General features: G+C 38.8%; 1 protein-coding gene across 6 annotated transcripts in view; it reads left to right on the top strand.

Annotated features, from left to right (window-relative positions):
• Window positions 1-578: 578 nt before the first annotated feature.
• The window catches only part of IL15 (interleukin 15), a 40,017-nt gene continuing 23,443 nt past the window's right edge, over window positions 579-17,152 (top strand). The window contains exons 1-3 of one of the 6 annotated variants that reach the window (XM_083834943.1): window positions 580-876; window positions 1,465-1,643; window positions 13,217-13,343. In XM_083834943.1, coding sequence (XP_083691069.1) covers window positions 13,281-13,343 — 63 coding nt within the window. In that variant the 5' untranslated portion in view covers window positions 580-876; window positions 1,465-1,643; window positions 13,217-13,280. Of the gene's footprint in view, window positions 877-1,464; window positions 1,644-3,433; window positions 3,591-13,216; window positions 13,344-17,152 lie in introns of those variants that run through there. The other 5 variants (XM_083834947.1, XM_083834945.1, XM_083834942.1 and 2 more) reach the window with 5 other exon arrangements.

Below are 17,152 nucleotides of genomic sequence, written 5' to 3'. Positions count from 1 at the left end.
ACTAGAAGTGCCAGCAAAATATAGATCTTAACAAAAGAACAAACACAGAGATCTAGTCAAAAAAAACCCTACTCAACATAAAGTGTTTCTGTTTTGCAGTGTTCAAAGGAAATTGTTCAGAAAGTGACTTAAAAAAAATAAATGAGTGATTTTTGACCTTTTTCCACAGAATAAAATTTATAAATACCTAAAGCTTTGTTTGCTTGGTCTTAGCTGTTTGCTTATAAATTTTTCCTAGCTGAGCAAATTCTGACAAATTATTTTATAGCAAAGGTATCACATCAAAAAACAAAGACAAAGAGAAAACAATGTATTTCTTTTCAGTTTTAAAAAGTTACATATAAGAGACACCATGGGATTCCAAGTCCAAATACATATACACATTTATGTGAAATTCTTTACTCTTATTCTTGGAAAAAAAATGACCCCCTCACTGGGGGGTGATCTCAAGTGATCTCAAGATAAACTAATGTTACGTTATGTTCTTGCTGTTGTTCCAAGTGCAGTGAGTTGGAACGATTAGGCACTCCCTAACTGTACCAGGAACTCGTGCTAGCTGGATAGCAGACCTGTACAACCTGGAAGGTACTGGAGTTGTATGGTTGGTGGGCAACACGAGAATCACCCAACATGAATTGTGGCCAGGGAAAATACTGACTGAAGCCAATCATCCTGCGGTCCTATAAATACTGGTCCTAAGCGAAGAGCCCCTTTGAGTTCTCCAGGACCACAGCAGGCTGTGACCTAGGATCTCCCCCTGAGGTGGGATGCCTCTCCGGGCAAGACTCCCCAAGGTTCAATGGTCAACCTCTGTACGCACCGATGTAGAAAAAAGTGAGGAGTTCACTTGAGGCCTGACATTAAAGGCAGAGGAGGGTAAGTAATTCACCAAAAGAAAAAAAGTTCTTGAACGTGCAGCTGCATTTATAAATCCCCAATACCGTGTTGTACAGAAATACCTAATCCCTTGCCCTATAGAAACCCCCCTATCCCTTGCTATATAAAAACTGCTAATATCTTGTCGTAAGTCGTGTGATTTACAAATCTTTAACTAAGCCACTGTTTTGATTGTAGCAAACACTACTGAATTATTGTGTTAAATAGGCTAATGATTAACTGATGATTAAGTGCTACTAAAGTAAAAATCATACAGTCTAATTTAATTTGTGATTTACCATAAAGGAATTAATTAATCTTATATCGCTGATACATCAGATCTGTGCAAATATTTCATCCTCAACAAATCTTTATGACTACTTTTGAAGTAGTGAAGAAGTGCCTAGTGCCCTTAATCACAAGACAGTCAAAATAAACGAGTATGTCACTTTGGTTTAAATACTCATCTAGGCTGGTGTTTTTTTCCTGCAATGCTGGTACCTCCTTTTCACATGTATTTTTGTACTCTGTTACAGCAAGAATTGCAGCTAAGTCTGTATTTAATTTTCTGTTTCATACGTTGCCCAGGTTTCAACAGCTGCCAGTGGTGGTAGATTTCACCCCCCATGTCTGCCAAACTGCTTATAAAGTGATGTTAACCCTCTATACTGAGATATACTGAGACAGAAAACAAGGACCGTGATACAGTGGCCACATCGATGTAGTGTTGTGTGACAGAGACAAGGGTCTGGGAAGAATGTGAAATTGTGAGTTCTAATTTTTTGTCTTCTGTTAAAGTACTGTAAGATCCTTTGCAGTGGTAGTGATTCTGAATCAGGTCCTATACATGAGCTAATCAGTGTGGCTGCATTTCATTTCACTGCCTTCTCTGCAGAATGGATGCAGGACCCAAGTGTTGTACCATAGGATACAGTGTGGACAGGACATGGACCTACTGGAACAAGTCCAGAGGAGGGCCACAAAGATGATCAAGGGGCTGGCTGGAGCACTGATCCTATAAAGACAGGATGAGGGAGTTGGGGTTGTTCAGTCTGGAGAAAGCTTGTGGGAGACCTTACAGTGGCCTTTCAGTACCTAAAGGGGGCCTACTAGAAGGCTGGGGAGGGACTCTTTGTCAGGGAGTGCAGTGATAGGACGAGGGGTAATGGCTTTAAACTAAAAAAAAAGTAGGTTTAGATTAGATATGAGGAAGAAATTCTATACTCAGAGGGTGGTGAGGCACTGGAACAGGTTTCCCAGAGAAGCATTGGATGCCTCATCCCTGGAGGTGTTCAAGGCCAGGTTAGATGGCGCTTTGAGCAAAGAGGTCCAGTGTCCTTGGCCACAGCAGGGGGTTGGAATTATATGATCTTTAAGGTCCCTTCCAACCCAAATCTTTCTAAGATTCTATGATTCCACTTAGGTCCTTAAGTATGTTTTCTGAATCTGGCTGCAACAGAATGTCCTAGCACAGGAAACTAGCTGTTATTGTTTACCAAGTTTTATAAATACTGTTCCTGAAAAAAATGTAGTTTTCCTGAGAAACAGGAAGGAAAAGTCCAACTCTAGCTTATATTTTCTTCAGTTAGGTGATAGGTCCATTGCTAAAACTTTCTCATTTAGCTGCAGAATATTCTCACCACCTCACAGTGTGTTACACACACAGAATAATAACCAGCACCCAGAATAATGCAGAAGGGGACAAAAAGAAGATTGCACAGATGGGAAGTACCATTTTCACTGTTGCCTCTGGAGTGCATGACCTTTACATGGTTAAGTGAAGGTGCCTGGAAACCTGAGAGCACTCTGAAAGCTACTAGGCCTCATCTTCAGGACTTTAAGTTTAATTCACAGCAGAAAGGCTTTTCACTGTGAGGTGTCTATGCAGGACTTCAGGATTACAGCTGCCATGCCCTATCATAGACACTAAACCCACACTTACCTTCATGGCTAAAATCCACATTTTTTTTAGTTCTGTGCAATTCACAGAGTATTTTTTCAGCTCCTTTATAAGGATATACTTCTGATGTCACCTGTGCCTAGTACACCTCTCTGCCCTGTCATCTCGCAGCAAACTAGATCTTGCCCCTTTCAGAGATATTTTCTGTCCCACCAGCCTTTTTCCATGGCCATTCTCTTTCTTGCTGTTGCCTCAAAAGGCAACTTCTCTTTCCCTCCTGTGTAAAATACTGTTCAGGCTGCTGAAAAGAGGAGGAATTACACCAAAAAAAGCTAGTTTTTTGCTTCCAAATTAAGCAAGTCTTTGGAGTTCTGGTTGGGAGGATACACTTAAGCTACGAAGGTGGAGGGGACTGTGTAAAGATAAGGGCACAAACCGTGTGCTTCCTTCCCTATATGGAATTAGAGGTAGCAGCGTCACTGTTGCTGCTCAGGACCGCAAGCAGCTGCTGTTCGTACTTGTCAGCTGTTTGCCTGCCTCCTAAATGGAGACATGTGCCTTTCCCCATGTTGTTCCCACCCTCCCTCTCCCTCCCCCCGCGTCTGAGTATTGCTCAGAAGCGGGCGAGAGAAATCCCTCTTTGTGGTGTGAGTAATTTCCACAGTGTATTATGTACAAACATAGTCCCAAATTATTATATAACAACTGAAAGTAAAAGAGAATGGAGAAGGGGGTGGAGCATTTGGTGCTGTCACTAGTGCAAACTTTATTCTAACTACTGTGCCAACTTGCTCCACAGCTTTTCCGAGACTTGTGAGTATATTACAAATTTTAACATCCTCTTGCTTTTTTTTTTCTTCCTTTCTTGTATTAAAAGGATGAGGGAATTCATACCAATTGGAATTGGTTTCCAATTATTTAACATTTCTTAAAATTGTCTTGTAATATTTGTTAGAAATTTAAAATATATACTTTAAGTATTATACTTAACCTCCTACCTAGCGCCTGTTTCACTGTTTCTGCTGTATGAGAGACATTAGCAAGCATGGAAAATTGGTGCTAGCCTGTGAGATTTTGTCACGGTTTTCTAACAAACTCACAAAGCAAAAATGAGGAGAAAACAAAGGCACTTCTGTAAGACTAGTGAACATAGCAAGGACAAAGATAAAAGGCTGGGAGATAAGTTATTTACCATCTTACTGTATACCTTGAAAGAACATTAAATGTAGATAGGGAACTGAAAACTGCAGTCAAGTGGAATCCTACTGAAAACGGTGATACAGACACAACAGCTGATAGTAGCACGCTGGCGAGGCATTAGCTAGTTAGTAAGCCAACTAAGTAAATGCACTCATGAGTCTGCTGTTAAAATAACTCCTTCTGCCTAATGAAATCAAAAGGAAGGAGGAAATGGACATTTGGAGAGGAACTTGTGAAGGACTATGTTTTCAAGACCTGCAAAATTACCTCTGTGAAACCCATCAATAGGAAATCTCCTTAGTGTGCACAAACACAGTGATGATTTCTTCTGTATACAGCAAGTATATTTGTGCTACTTACTCTTAAAAGAGTCTGATATTGCAGAACAAGCTCCTGATTATAATTACTATAGCATGTTTTGCTATATTTTCCATATAGTCAATAGCATAGCAATTCCTTTGCCCATTATGAATGTTTTTACTTCTATTTACATTTACCCATTAATTTGACATGTGCTACACAAATGGAAAGATTTCACTCAACTATTTTATCTTGGAACAAGATACATAATTATAGATCAACTTAGTATAAACAAATGATCTTTTTAAACAAATGTAGGCATCAAATTCAATCCTTTGGAGCCTATTGTACTGTTCTAAACTCTAAGAACGTGTATGACTTTATAGCCTGTCACAATTACTTTAGCTCTGCAAACTCAGTAAAAGTCACCTTTGCCAGCTCTTTGGAGTGTAAGATTCTGTATCCTACTGCCTTTAAAACTTTTTGAATTCCTTTGAGAAAAAATATTATGGTCAGATCCATTCTAAGGCATTCCAGACCTTCACTGAAAATAGAGAGGGATTGCAGAGGACAGAGATACAAGCTGATGTGGAGTAATTAGGTAGTATGAGTAATATAATGCTAGATTTGTTTTGAGGAGTGAAAAGTCCCATCTCACGTCAGCTTGCTTCAGAAAAATCCCAAAAACACAGAATCCCAAAATTGTGTATTTTAGTAAATGACAGCAGCTTTTCAGGTTGCTTTCTTAAAGACAACAATATTCTAACTATAAGGTCTTTTAGGACAAATTGGAATTATATTTAGGAGCTGTAGTATTCTGAGTCTCTTAATGTGGACAAGGCAAACCTAGCTTTTTTCTATTACAACTTTATGATATATTATCTCTAAAGATAATTTAACATTTTAAAGATAATGTTAACATTTTAACAAAGTTGTTCAATATCACTGTCATAGATACATTATAACCAGTGATGATGTTCTTTCCATTGTCCATCAGGACATGATAAAACATACTGTGCCTGAAAATAGAAATCCAAGGTGTTGTCATTAATCTGTAAGTTTGAAAATTGCTCAGAAATGGAGAGGGGACGACTCTACTCTCTGTTATTTATTATCTGTTATTTATTACTCAGAGAAATGTATATGAGGCAGCACCTTAGTTTTTGTTAGTATTTCCCACACTCCTTTATTCTTTATTCTTTATTCTTTATTCTTTATTCTTTATTCTTTATTCTTTATTCTTTATTCTTTATTCTTTATTCTTTATTCTTTATTCTTTATTCTTTATTCTTTATTCTTTATTCTTTATTCTTTATTCTTTATTCTTATTCAATCTAGATTTCTGATTCCCATTCTACAGCATTTTTTAGGATAGGACTCTGGGAATAAATATTGACATATTTGCAAACAAGTGACTGTTTTTCCCCACAAAGACCAAACCTTGGTAGAAAGGACTATTAGCGGGGCCTCATGGGAATATTTGCTCAAAAGTCCCTTTTGAGCAGGAGTTCAAAGGGATAGAACTATATTGCAAGTCCCCAGTACCTAACACACAGATTATTCTTTCATAGGCAAAAGGACCTCCAATTCTGTATCATTAATCCCAGAACAATTTACCTTCTCACTGTTTCGGTGCCAAACAATGAACCTTAGCTGCTTGTGCCCATTCTCAAAGGTTCCTCAGTACTGAAGGTTCTTCTGCTCTTGCTGGGTCAGCGCTGTTCCCAAGACTGGTCCTACAATACCATGCTTAGAATGAATCTGAAGGAAGAAATATTGCAGAAAGACATAATCTCATCTAAGCTGTCTGAATAGTTTCACTGTAAGCAGAGATCCCACCTACCCAGGGCTAAGGGCCACCTTTTAGATAATATTCTGCACATCTCTGTGAGAGGTCTGGGCTGGGAATTGTTCCACATCCTGTAGCTGATCAGTGCAATAGGTCTTGTTGTTCACCCATCCATCAGGGTTCATGTACAGATGGGGCTAGTTTTTTATACTGTGATGACAGCACAAAGAATTCAGGCACCTCAGCAACAATACACGATTTCTGTCTTCCATTCATAAATTAACATACCAGTATAAAATCAAGACACTGATTCTTTTTTTGTTGAAGAAATTAGCGAAGAGCAACAAAAATATTTGGAAGCCAGTTATTTGCCAGCAGGAGATATATAATTAACTGCTGTTCCTGCTGATAGGTTATTATCAGCAGGTAACAAGCATTGTTACAAACCATCTTACAGTATTTCATGATATAACGGATGAGGTATGTCTATAATGGTAGCAAAGGGCAATCACTCAGACACTGTTTCTACTATAGCTGCTATAAATTAAAAACTATAGTTTAATAGCTTAACAATTAACTCTAGTGCTAATGCTCAAAAACTACCAAAAAAAGTCTATTTCCTGCCCACTGATGAACTGTTTTTAAAAGCCTGCTTTATAAAAATACCTGTAGACTAGAAGGTTTGACCCTATGACAGTTAAAAATCTTATATCAAAGTTGCACAATTAATCCACTGATGACTAGAAATTATCATATATTTAAGGTGCCACTTTCAAATAAAAATACAAGTGAAACGAATTTGCTGGCTATAATTTATTTTTGAGTAGAGGGATATTATGAATAGCTTAGCCAAAAATGGCTCCCACTGTACCTTTCCCTAGCTGCAGTCTCTGCTGGAAGTCTGAGAATGTCAAGTGCTTAATAATTTTCTTCCCTACAGTTTTAAAAACAGATCTGGATGGTGTGGAGAAATTTGTTGTCTATGCCGGGACAAGGACTTGAACTCACTGGTAATTTCAGGTTGTCATTTCCCACAAATCTTGTATGTGCAGATACAAAATATGACAATGCTGTTTTTGAGCTAATGGTCTTGCAAACAACTCATTCAGTAGAAGGCCCATTTTATGTAAAGGAATAAACAACACTGACAAGATTTCACTCCACATATTTTAAATGCCATATTAACAGTTAATATGCTGTTAACTATTAATAACATACTACCAATTCTGTATGCAACATGATGAAAAACCTCAGTGGCCTTCCTTGATACTGCTAGTTAAGAATTATAGTACCTATACCAGTGGTGCCTACTTGTACCTCTGGCAAGTGACAAAGTGTCATTGTTTTCATAGAAGGAGAAATAGGAACCTTACCTGCCCTTCCAGGACTAGGGAGAGGTATTGCAGGAAAATGGAAATCTATGCTCCTGATATCTGAAAGTTGCAGCTGGTTATTGCCACCAACCTGCATGTAAGACAAAAAATGTATTAGCAGAAGAACACTTTCAAAAATAACTATCTGTCTGTATAAGCCATATATCTCTCTCCTGAAGAGATTCTCTCTCCTGAATCTCACACGGCACATACGACACAGCTGAGTTATAAGAAGCAGACTGTGTGAGTTTATGAAAGGCTGATCCTGCCAAGCTAACCTGATCTCTTTCTATGTGTGACAAAATGACCTGCTTAGTAAATGAGGAAAAGGTTATGGATGTTGTTTACCTGGAGTTTAGTAAGGCAGTTGATACTGTTTCTCACAGTATTCTGGAGAAACTGGCTGCTCATAGCTTGGAGAGGTATACAGTTTGCTGGGTGAAGAACTGTTTGGATGGCTGGGCTTAAAGAGTTGTCATGAATGGAGTTCAATCCAGTTGGTGGCTGGTCACCAGTGGCATTTCTCAGGGCTTAGTCTTAGGAACAGTTTTGTTTAATGTTTTTATCTGTGACCTGAATGAGGGTATTGAGTGCACCCTCAGTAAGTCTGCAGATGATACCATGTTAGGAGGGATGGCCGATCTGCTCGAGGGTAGAAAGGCTTTGCAGAGGGATCTGGATACGTTAGATCGATGGGCTGAGTCCAGTTGCCTGATATTCAACAAGACTAAATGCCAGGTGCTGCACTTGGGTGCTGGTCAACAACTAGCTCAACATGAGCCAACAGTGTGCCCAGGTGGCCAAGAAGGCCAATGGCATCCCAGTCTGCATCAGAAATAGTGTGTCTGGCAGGACTGGAGATGTGATTGTCCACTTGTAAGCAGCACTGGGGAGACTGCACTTTGAGTACCGTGTTCAGTTTTGGGCCCCTCACTACAAGAAGGACTTTGAGTTGCACAAGCATGTGCAGAGAAGAACAATAAAGCTGGTGAAGGACTAGAAAACAAGATCATGAGGAGTGACTGAGGGAACTATGTTTGTTTAGTCTGGAGAAGAAGAAGCTGAGGGGAGATCTCATCGCTCTTTACAACTTCCTGAAAGGAGGTTGAAGATTGGAGGGTGTCTGTCCGTTTTCTCAGGTGACAAGTGATAGAACACAAGGAAATGGTCTCAAGTTGTGCCAGGGCAGGTTTAGACTGGACAGTAGGAATAATTTCTTCACAGAGAGGATGGTCAAGCATTGAAACAGGTTGCAGTGGGAAGTGGTGGAGTCTCCTTCCCTGGAGGTATTTGAGATGCGTGGACATAGCACTAAGGGACGTGGTTCAGTGATGGGACTCAGTAGGTCAGGCTGATGGTTGGACTTGATAATCTTGAAGGTCTTTTCTAACCTAGATGATTCTATCATTCCATGAATGATGTACTCCCAGTTTGAATGTCATACTAGGCTGCATCAAACTTTATTTATTTATTTATTTTTGGATGGACATCTGCATGCCTGTTATAACAGAGTGCTTGTAATATGCTTTTTAAGAACACAGGAATGGGAGTCACAGTAATCTTTTGCAGGCTCATCTGTTGTAGTCTGTGGTGGAAAACAGAAAGCATGGTTTGTCTCCTTGCTTGAGTGTACTTTGGTAATGCTGTAGTTGCTAGATGGAGTTTCCCTTTATGCTGCTTCTTGGCAGGGTAAATAGATCAAACAGTGTTTCATGCTCCTGAGGCTAGATGAGTTCTGATAGTACAGCTACCATAATTAACTGCACTCAGGGCTGCTACACGCAGCATAGATCACCAACATGCAGCAAAGGGGATGAGATGGAAGGCGACACTGGGAGCCATCTGGGATTGCACTGCTCCCTGTCCTCAGTCAGCCTGGGGATTCCAGGAGTTGAGCTGGCCCTGCAATGACCAACACCAAACACTGGTGATGGCAAAAATCAAATGGATCGGGGTTTACATGCTGCCTGGGTGCTTACAGCTTTCTTTTTCTCGTTTTATTTATTTTTAATTCTTTTAAAATGGTTTTTAAAAAGTGTATAGCCTAAGTCCCACTGTATCTTATAATACAGTAATTAATTGCATGGGAACAGAAAAATGTAATTGTACCCTGACTATAATATATATATATAATGAGAAAAATCAGATATTATTCTTTTGTATGCCTCCATGTCTGATTTACTGCACATTCCTTGCAATGTGCTGTAAATGCAGAATAATTAATTTTAGCTTTTTTTTGCTCACCCTTTATGGCACTCAGCAGCACAGTATCAAGTGGCTTTTTGAATGTGAATTAGTTCATTTTCTCAAAAACCCCAAAGTAAGAGTTTTATTTTATAAATGGGAAAACAAAATAGATGAACCTAAAGATTTAGGGTCTGGTATGTGATACCTGGAGTTGATTTTTTAAGAGATTGTTTAGCATGCCCTAGGATTCTCTATGTTTATATACAGCCCCAAGTGTGTTCTGTTGTAGCTGTGATAATTCAATGTTTTTTTGAATTAAGTTCTGTGGATGGCACTCATTTCTTCAAACTGTAGCCATCTGCACTGGAAAAAAACTCCATCTGAGCTAGCTGACTATAAGGACTAGAAATATATGCCTGGGGAGCACGAGGTATCTCATCCTAAGGCCAGATACAGAAAGCAACTTAAAATCAAGATTTTGTATAGGAAGGAACTTGGAAAATTGTTGGCACTTGTGAAAAATCTGGGTTAAGAAACTTGCCCAAATCACATGGAGATGGAGAGATGAAGTCAGGGACAGGACTCAGTTCTTTGGGGCTACATTCATCTGCTCTTGTCATAAAACCCATGCTTTTCTTCCTGTAATCTGACTCCTTTTGGACACATCTTTTTTGAAATGAAGACACTGATACAGTCTCTTTCAGGTGCTTGGTCTGTTCAGTAAACAGAATCCAATCTTTTCAGAAATCCCGTGAGGGAAAACAGAAATTGTTACATCATAGTGTGATTAAAGATTTAATACCTTTTTTAAGTTATGAACTCATGGGAAGGCAATGAGCAAAAGATTTGGTTTCAATTTCTGGAGAACAATATACTTTAGAGTTCATAAATCCTCCCACTTCACTTACAATGTAAGGACTCCTTCCTTTCACCTCCACTCTGTCTTAATTCTTATCTGTGCCTCCATTCAGTTATGTTACTCAAAATCCAGTGTTGTGTTACATGCAGCATCAATGATTTCTGTTCCTTTACCACATTGTTCCTGCAGGAAGCCTTTTTGTATACCAAAATTTCTGCTTGCCTCTCTGAAGCTCTGAGATAGAGTACATTGATTGTAAAAAGACTGCTGGAGACCAAATACTCAGTGCCAACAAATCTCTTCTGTAATTACATAAACTAAGCTACTCATGACTTGGCCAACTTTGTGCAGATTTTCTAAGCTGCCAAACTTGAACACATTACTAAAAAGCACAGCTTTAATTAAATCGTTATAAACATTTTCTTTAATATCAGAGAAAAAATGCACATTTCTGCTCATTTGTTTTTGGAAGTGACTGAATTGCTCTTCAAGGGACTTAAAAGAAAATCACTAGCCTGAAGAAGCAGTTCAGCATAGGAAATTCCAGCTTTAACAATTTTGGCTTGATCAAAGAAAAAAGCAACTGAAACAGTCTTATTGTTTGAGACCCAGCTGCAGAAGGCCCTGACAAAACTGTAGGCAACAGCCCCTTTACACATACAGAAATATTTTAATTCAAGGCCTAATCTCATATATTGTACATTGGAAGAGGCATCTGCGGGTCATCTCTTCCAACCTCCCACCTAAAGCAGGGCTAACTTCAACATTAGAGCAGGTTGCTCCAAGGATACCTCAGAGCTTCTACAACTTCTCTAAGCAGCTTCCTTCACTGTGTAACTGCCCTCACTGTGATTTTTTTCCTCATATCCAGTCAGGTTTCCTTTGCTGTGTATAAGGGGAAACTGTAGTTTCCTTCAGTTCTTTCACTGTGCACCTCTGGGAACAGTTTAAGTCTATCTTCTCTATAATCTCTATTTACGTAGTGGAAAAAACAAACAAACAAACAATTAGATCCTTTCTTTCCCTTCTCTTCTCCACATTGCACAAACCTAAGTACCTCAGGCTGTGTGTTCAACCCCTAAACCATTTTAGTGTCTGAGTTTTCAGTTTGTCAATCTCTCTTGTACAGTAGGGCCAAAGCTGCACCCAGAACTCCAGACACACAGCCTTTCTCATGTGGAGCACCACTCCAGAAACATCATGTTTGTGCCTTTCATCTTGACTTTCCATTAGATGCTGGGTAGTTTAAGTATCTTATCTGGATCAGATCTGCAACTGGGAGACATCTTCCTTTGTTTAAAGACAGCTTCATCCAATTCCTTGATCAGGCATCTTGTAGCAGGTACTCACCATCATGTCTGCATGTTGAGTTCCTTCTCTTGTCAGGTCTCACCCTCCTTGTACATCACAGCTCCTTGTCCTTGATCCATTCCTATGCACAGCATACTGTAAGCCCTTTGCTCTTCTCTGCTCATCTTTCCTTACAAGCCTATATCCAGCCATTGCAGCACTCTGGTGATGTGAGCTGTTCCACTACATCTCCTTCGTGCCAGCAAGGCCATCATCCCGTGGCTGTGTGTGGATGGCCAGTTCCTCCTGGTTCTTTCCCACGGCTGCATGCAGAAGTGTACAGGTACTTCAGGTGATCTCTTGACTGCCCTGTTTACACAAGTGGAGTTTAAGAGCCTTCCTCATCACTCTGTCCCATAAATTCCCAGTCTGGAAAAGCTTAAATCAAATTTAAATCTCAGGAACTAAGTTCAATTACGAGACAAATGAGCATAAAATCAGATTTTGTTATTTCACAGGCTATTTGTACAATATGGAAAACAGTACTAAATGAGTAGCTTTGGAGACATTTTCTTGCAGATTATGTTGGGACTTCTTTTATCAAAAATACAAATACTAATGTCCAGATAAATTGTACTTCAAAGTATCTTCATCCTTTTCTGTTGTATGCCTGTGAATTCAAAATCCATTGTCTGAACAAAAGAAATTACTCGTTTCTCTAACACCAATACCTGCAAGACTTGAAAGTGAATCTAGAAAAAAGAAAGTTCTAAAAGAGAAGGAAAACGTTCTAGTAAATTTTAATTGTTTTGTCTGTAAAAAAGGTAATAAAAAGGCAAATGAGCTAATTCACTGTCATGATCCCTACTACAAAAACACTGTTTAAAAGAAGGTGCATAGTGGATTGCTGCTGACCTGCTCTTGTTTCCATATGGTTTGCTTCATTTATTCTCTTATAATTCACCATATAAAATAAGGAGAATGAAAGTAAGATTGCAAGGCTGGGCAGTATTGTATCTACATAAACGGCAACAATTAAAAGCAATTGTCATGCTGTACTGAAGTAATCAGGGGAGCTCTTCCAGCCTTTTATAAAACATAGAATTATAGCAATGTTAATGGCTTTAACACTAGCTAATTTGGCTATAACTTCTGTTCTGATTGTCATCAGAAGTTAGAAAAAATTATCCTTTGATATCCCCCTCCTTGGTATTGCAGCATTCAAAGATATCAGTGTAAGATGGGTCTCTAGTATGTAGAGAAAAATAACTCTTTTTGAAAAGACACATCTTGTGTTTTTCATTCATTTCAAAGATTTAAAGGGGACTTGAAAAAGTTGCGAAATTTCAGCAGCTTCCTGGTTTCAATGCTTTTAACAGACAGTCTGAGAGCCACTCAAACCTTTACTGCAACATTAAATATGCTTATTTTTCCACCTCAAGGTCCCATGATGTACTTGCCTGATTCAGATTCTGTGCTATTTTGAGTAATGTCCCAGGAGGCAAGATGCTGGAGATGGCATGGCCAACACAGAAATCTGCTGGAATGTGGAGCAGGCTGGAGAGTCAAGTAGGTGCCGTTTAAAAAGCATGACATTTTATGAAGTCTCAGCAAAGCTTTTAGTGTTATTTTTATAGCCCTACAAGAAAAACAGGTAATTCAGCAAATTTAAAGCTTGGAAACATTTCCATGGTTTTAGATGAGGCCACTAAAACACTATAACTTTCTGCTGTGCTTTTTCCATTCCCTGTTGTCTACTTGTACCAGAATTAACTAGTAAATAGCCTTAAGTCTAATTTTTTTTAGATTTGTGGGATGTTTTTCTTTCTTTCTTCCCCCCCATTTTATTCTTTGCAGAGCAAGTTCTAGCAGACCTTCTCTCTTGACTGGACTTAATGATTGTGTCTGTAGCTGACCTTCTACAACATGTGACACCATAACCACTGACCCTCAAGCATGTTCAGTATGGGAGGAAAATCCTGTCAAGCGTCCAGGCTTTGTAGTGCTCTTCAGAGTTTCTCAAAACACTTTCTGGATGATTCTGTGTCAGTTGTGTTTCTAGTACGCAACGTGGCCAGATGACCATAGTATCAGGAGATAATAGCATCTTTCTCCCATAGGCTGAATTTAGGTGTACTCTGAGCTAGAATACTGCATTGACCTGCTTGTCATGAGGCCTTTCAAAATTATACCTTGTTATAGTGCTCCCATTTCTGTATCTCCTTATTTTTGGTCTGCACTTCTACCATCTCCTCAACATATTCCACCTCTCCACGCCAGACTATAACTCCCTGAATCTTTGCCTACATTTTCAGTCTCTTGCCCATGATCTCATACAAAAATGCAGCTCCTAGCACTTCTCAGAAGTTGCTGAAGATACTATACGATAATGAAGGAGCAGGTCACATGCCAGTCATTAGCAGGTGCAAGTTACTGCATGTTAGCTTTTCTACAATGATTACCTGTGGTACATGTGAGTCAAATTAAGGTTATTTACTGTTCTAGGCCTGTAAACAACTTCAAATGCATTACAAGCAAATAATTCCTTATTGATGCAGATAATTTCAAATACAAATACACACAGTGTTATTTTGACAATAGTATTTTCCCTCCTGCTCTTCAAGAATATAAAAAACTATACCGGCTCTGGTTGGGATGGAGTTAGCTTTCCCCACAGCAGCCCATACAGTGCTGTGCTCTGCACTTGTAGCTAGAACAACTTTGATATTGCACCAATGTTTTGGCTATTACTGAACAGCACTAGCACAGCATCGAGGCTGGCTCTCCATGCCCCATGCCAAAAGCCAGTAGGCTGGGTGTGGGCAAGAGGTGCGGAGGGGAAACAGCCAGGACTGCTGACCTAAACTGACCAAAGGGATATTCCATACCATCTGACATCACACTCAGCTACAACAGTCGTGGAAGGTGAAGGAGAAAGGGGGGGCCTCTCATTAGGAAAGTGTTGGTCTTCCTGAGTCATCACTACACATATTGAGGCCCTGCTTCCCAAGACATGGCTGAACATCACTTGCTGATGGCAAACAAAGAATAATTGTTTTCTCTGGTTGCTTTTACAGGAGCTACTTTTTCTTCCATGAGCTTTAATTAAAAAGCTCTTTATCTCAACCTGCAAGCTTTCCTGGTTTTCAGTGTATTTTCTTCCCCTGTCCTTCTGTGGAGGGAGAGTGAGAGAGCAGTGTGGTAGAGCTTACCTGCCTGTTTTCCATAGGTTAGTGCCTGGTGCACCTTGACAATAAGCACACAGAGTTGGAATCCACACAAAGGTCTTTCAATTAAATAATTAATTATATAACTCTGCAGAGGCAAGTGCTTGACAATCTCTCACAAAGCAAGCACTCCTCTGACTTGAATCACCATTATTTATAGACAGCAAACTTGTGAAACTATCTCTCTGGCTACTTTTGGTTGTTTGTCTTAGCTGGCCTAACTTACTTTTACTGAGTTTGCACATTCAGAGGACCAGCGTGGGAGTGTGGGGGGAGAAGACACCAAATTCTGCATTTGCATATATTAGCGTTTTGGTGTGTGTGTTTTTTAAATATGCTAATGACCCTTAATGAGCAAAAGGTTACCATAGGTCATTCTGGAATTTTCCTTCAGCTGTTTTTCTCCTTGTTGTCTTTTGGCTTTCGTCCCTTATCTCCCTTGCTTCTGCTAGCTCAGGGCTACCAGTTTCCCTGTTTTCTTCAAGGTTTCCTTGTTTTCTTCAGCCTAAGACTACATGCCCATTGGTTGTTAAACCACCACAAAAGCCATTACTCATGTAGCAAGATATGGAAATAGGATTGCATGATTATCTCAGCAATCACACTTATTTTGCCCTTTGAACACCATAATGTTGCCTCCGTTGTAACTTACCAATTTCATCTCTGATCCTTCATGATAACTTCAGAGGCCTCCTGTCTTCTTGAAGTGATTTTGTTTGCTTCCAAATCCAGTGAACATTTTAAAATATAATTATACCACTGCCCTCTTTTAAAGATATGTGTTTGTTCGTTCCTATAACATTTATGTTGTTACTTTATCATCTCTTGAGTTAATCATTTTATGCTATTATTCATATTTATACACAGTGAGTGATGTCGCTATGCAGGTAAAAACAAAATACCAGCACCCTTCCCAATAGTATGCTATCTAAAAACAGATGTAACATTTTGCATTAACATTTACATTGTGCCTGTTAAAAGTGAAAGACAACACCTGTATGAGTTGAAAACAGTTAAATCATAGTAGAATAATCTACTATGAGGAAAAAAGTTGAGTGGATTACACCCACTAAGGATATATTATTGTGTACTCTGTAATAGTTTAAGGATTTTTTTTGCTTTAGATTTTGAGATGATTAATAAAGATTTGAACTGGATGATGCTTTTGTAGTTAAACTATCTTTTCACTTAAAATACTCTTAGAAGCTACTACACAAAATCTAATGAAGAGTATTCTGATGATGTTAGAAGTTTCAAAACAGTTTTCAATGAACAGTTCAGAGAGTTATTAGTCATTAGTTATCAGTTATAAGAACAAGCAGGTCATTACAACGTTACCAGAAATTTAGGAACCAAGGTCTGTTTTCCAGAAATCAGGCCAACTTTCCATTATCAAAATGGCTTTGAATAACTGAATCTTTGTCTGTTGGCTAGTTTGCTGAGTTACCTCTATACACTAGAAGAAAAGATACCATAAAGTTAGTATTGAGTAGCTGATCTTTGGGAACTTTACAGAGAAGCAGGCAAAAAAGATATTTACCTACAGGCTCACAATTAATTACTTACCCTGAGTGTACGAAAGGGTGCTTCTGCATACAAATGAACTAGCTTCGGTCTGTGGCTGGCCAGTAGGCTGTATGATACTGTTAAATATTGTTGAAGAAAGTGGTTGTTGTTGAGCAGATTTCTGACAAAGACTTTAGTCCTAAAATTAATTGTTAATATAAACAGTTAAATTAATGTAAAAATGAGAACAAAGTAAATAAAGTACATTTCATCCAGTGTTTTGTTCCACTGATTCTAACTAGTAGCTCTAGTGGAAACAGAATTTTCCAATCTCTTAAAAGTTTCTACAATAGTTTACCATATAATTTGAAACTATGACTTGATATTAAATTAAGCATTAGCTGATTCATTATTTCTACTGTAACGTTATCTGGTTGAATTTGAAAGCTCAAAACCCGTGATTAGAGGATTCCTTCCCTCACTTTCACTGGGGGACTTCAGGAAACTTTCATGTTTTCATTTTCTACGCCATTCAGAGAAAAGGAAGTTGTTTAGGCATTTCTCTAAAATGTTATTATCAGGTATACTTGAAGATTTATATGTGCATTTACTTTATGTTCACATTTATTTTTGCATTGTAATTAT

The sequence above is a fragment of the Anser anser genome, assembly GCF_964211835.1.
Source record: "Anser anser genome assembly, chromosome: 4".
Lineage (NCBI taxonomy): Eukaryota > Metazoa > Chordata > Aves > Anseriformes > Anatidae > Anser > Anser anser.
The sequence above is the reverse complement of the archived record's forward strand: the minus strand, read 5'-3'. Positions and strand labels throughout refer to the sequence as shown.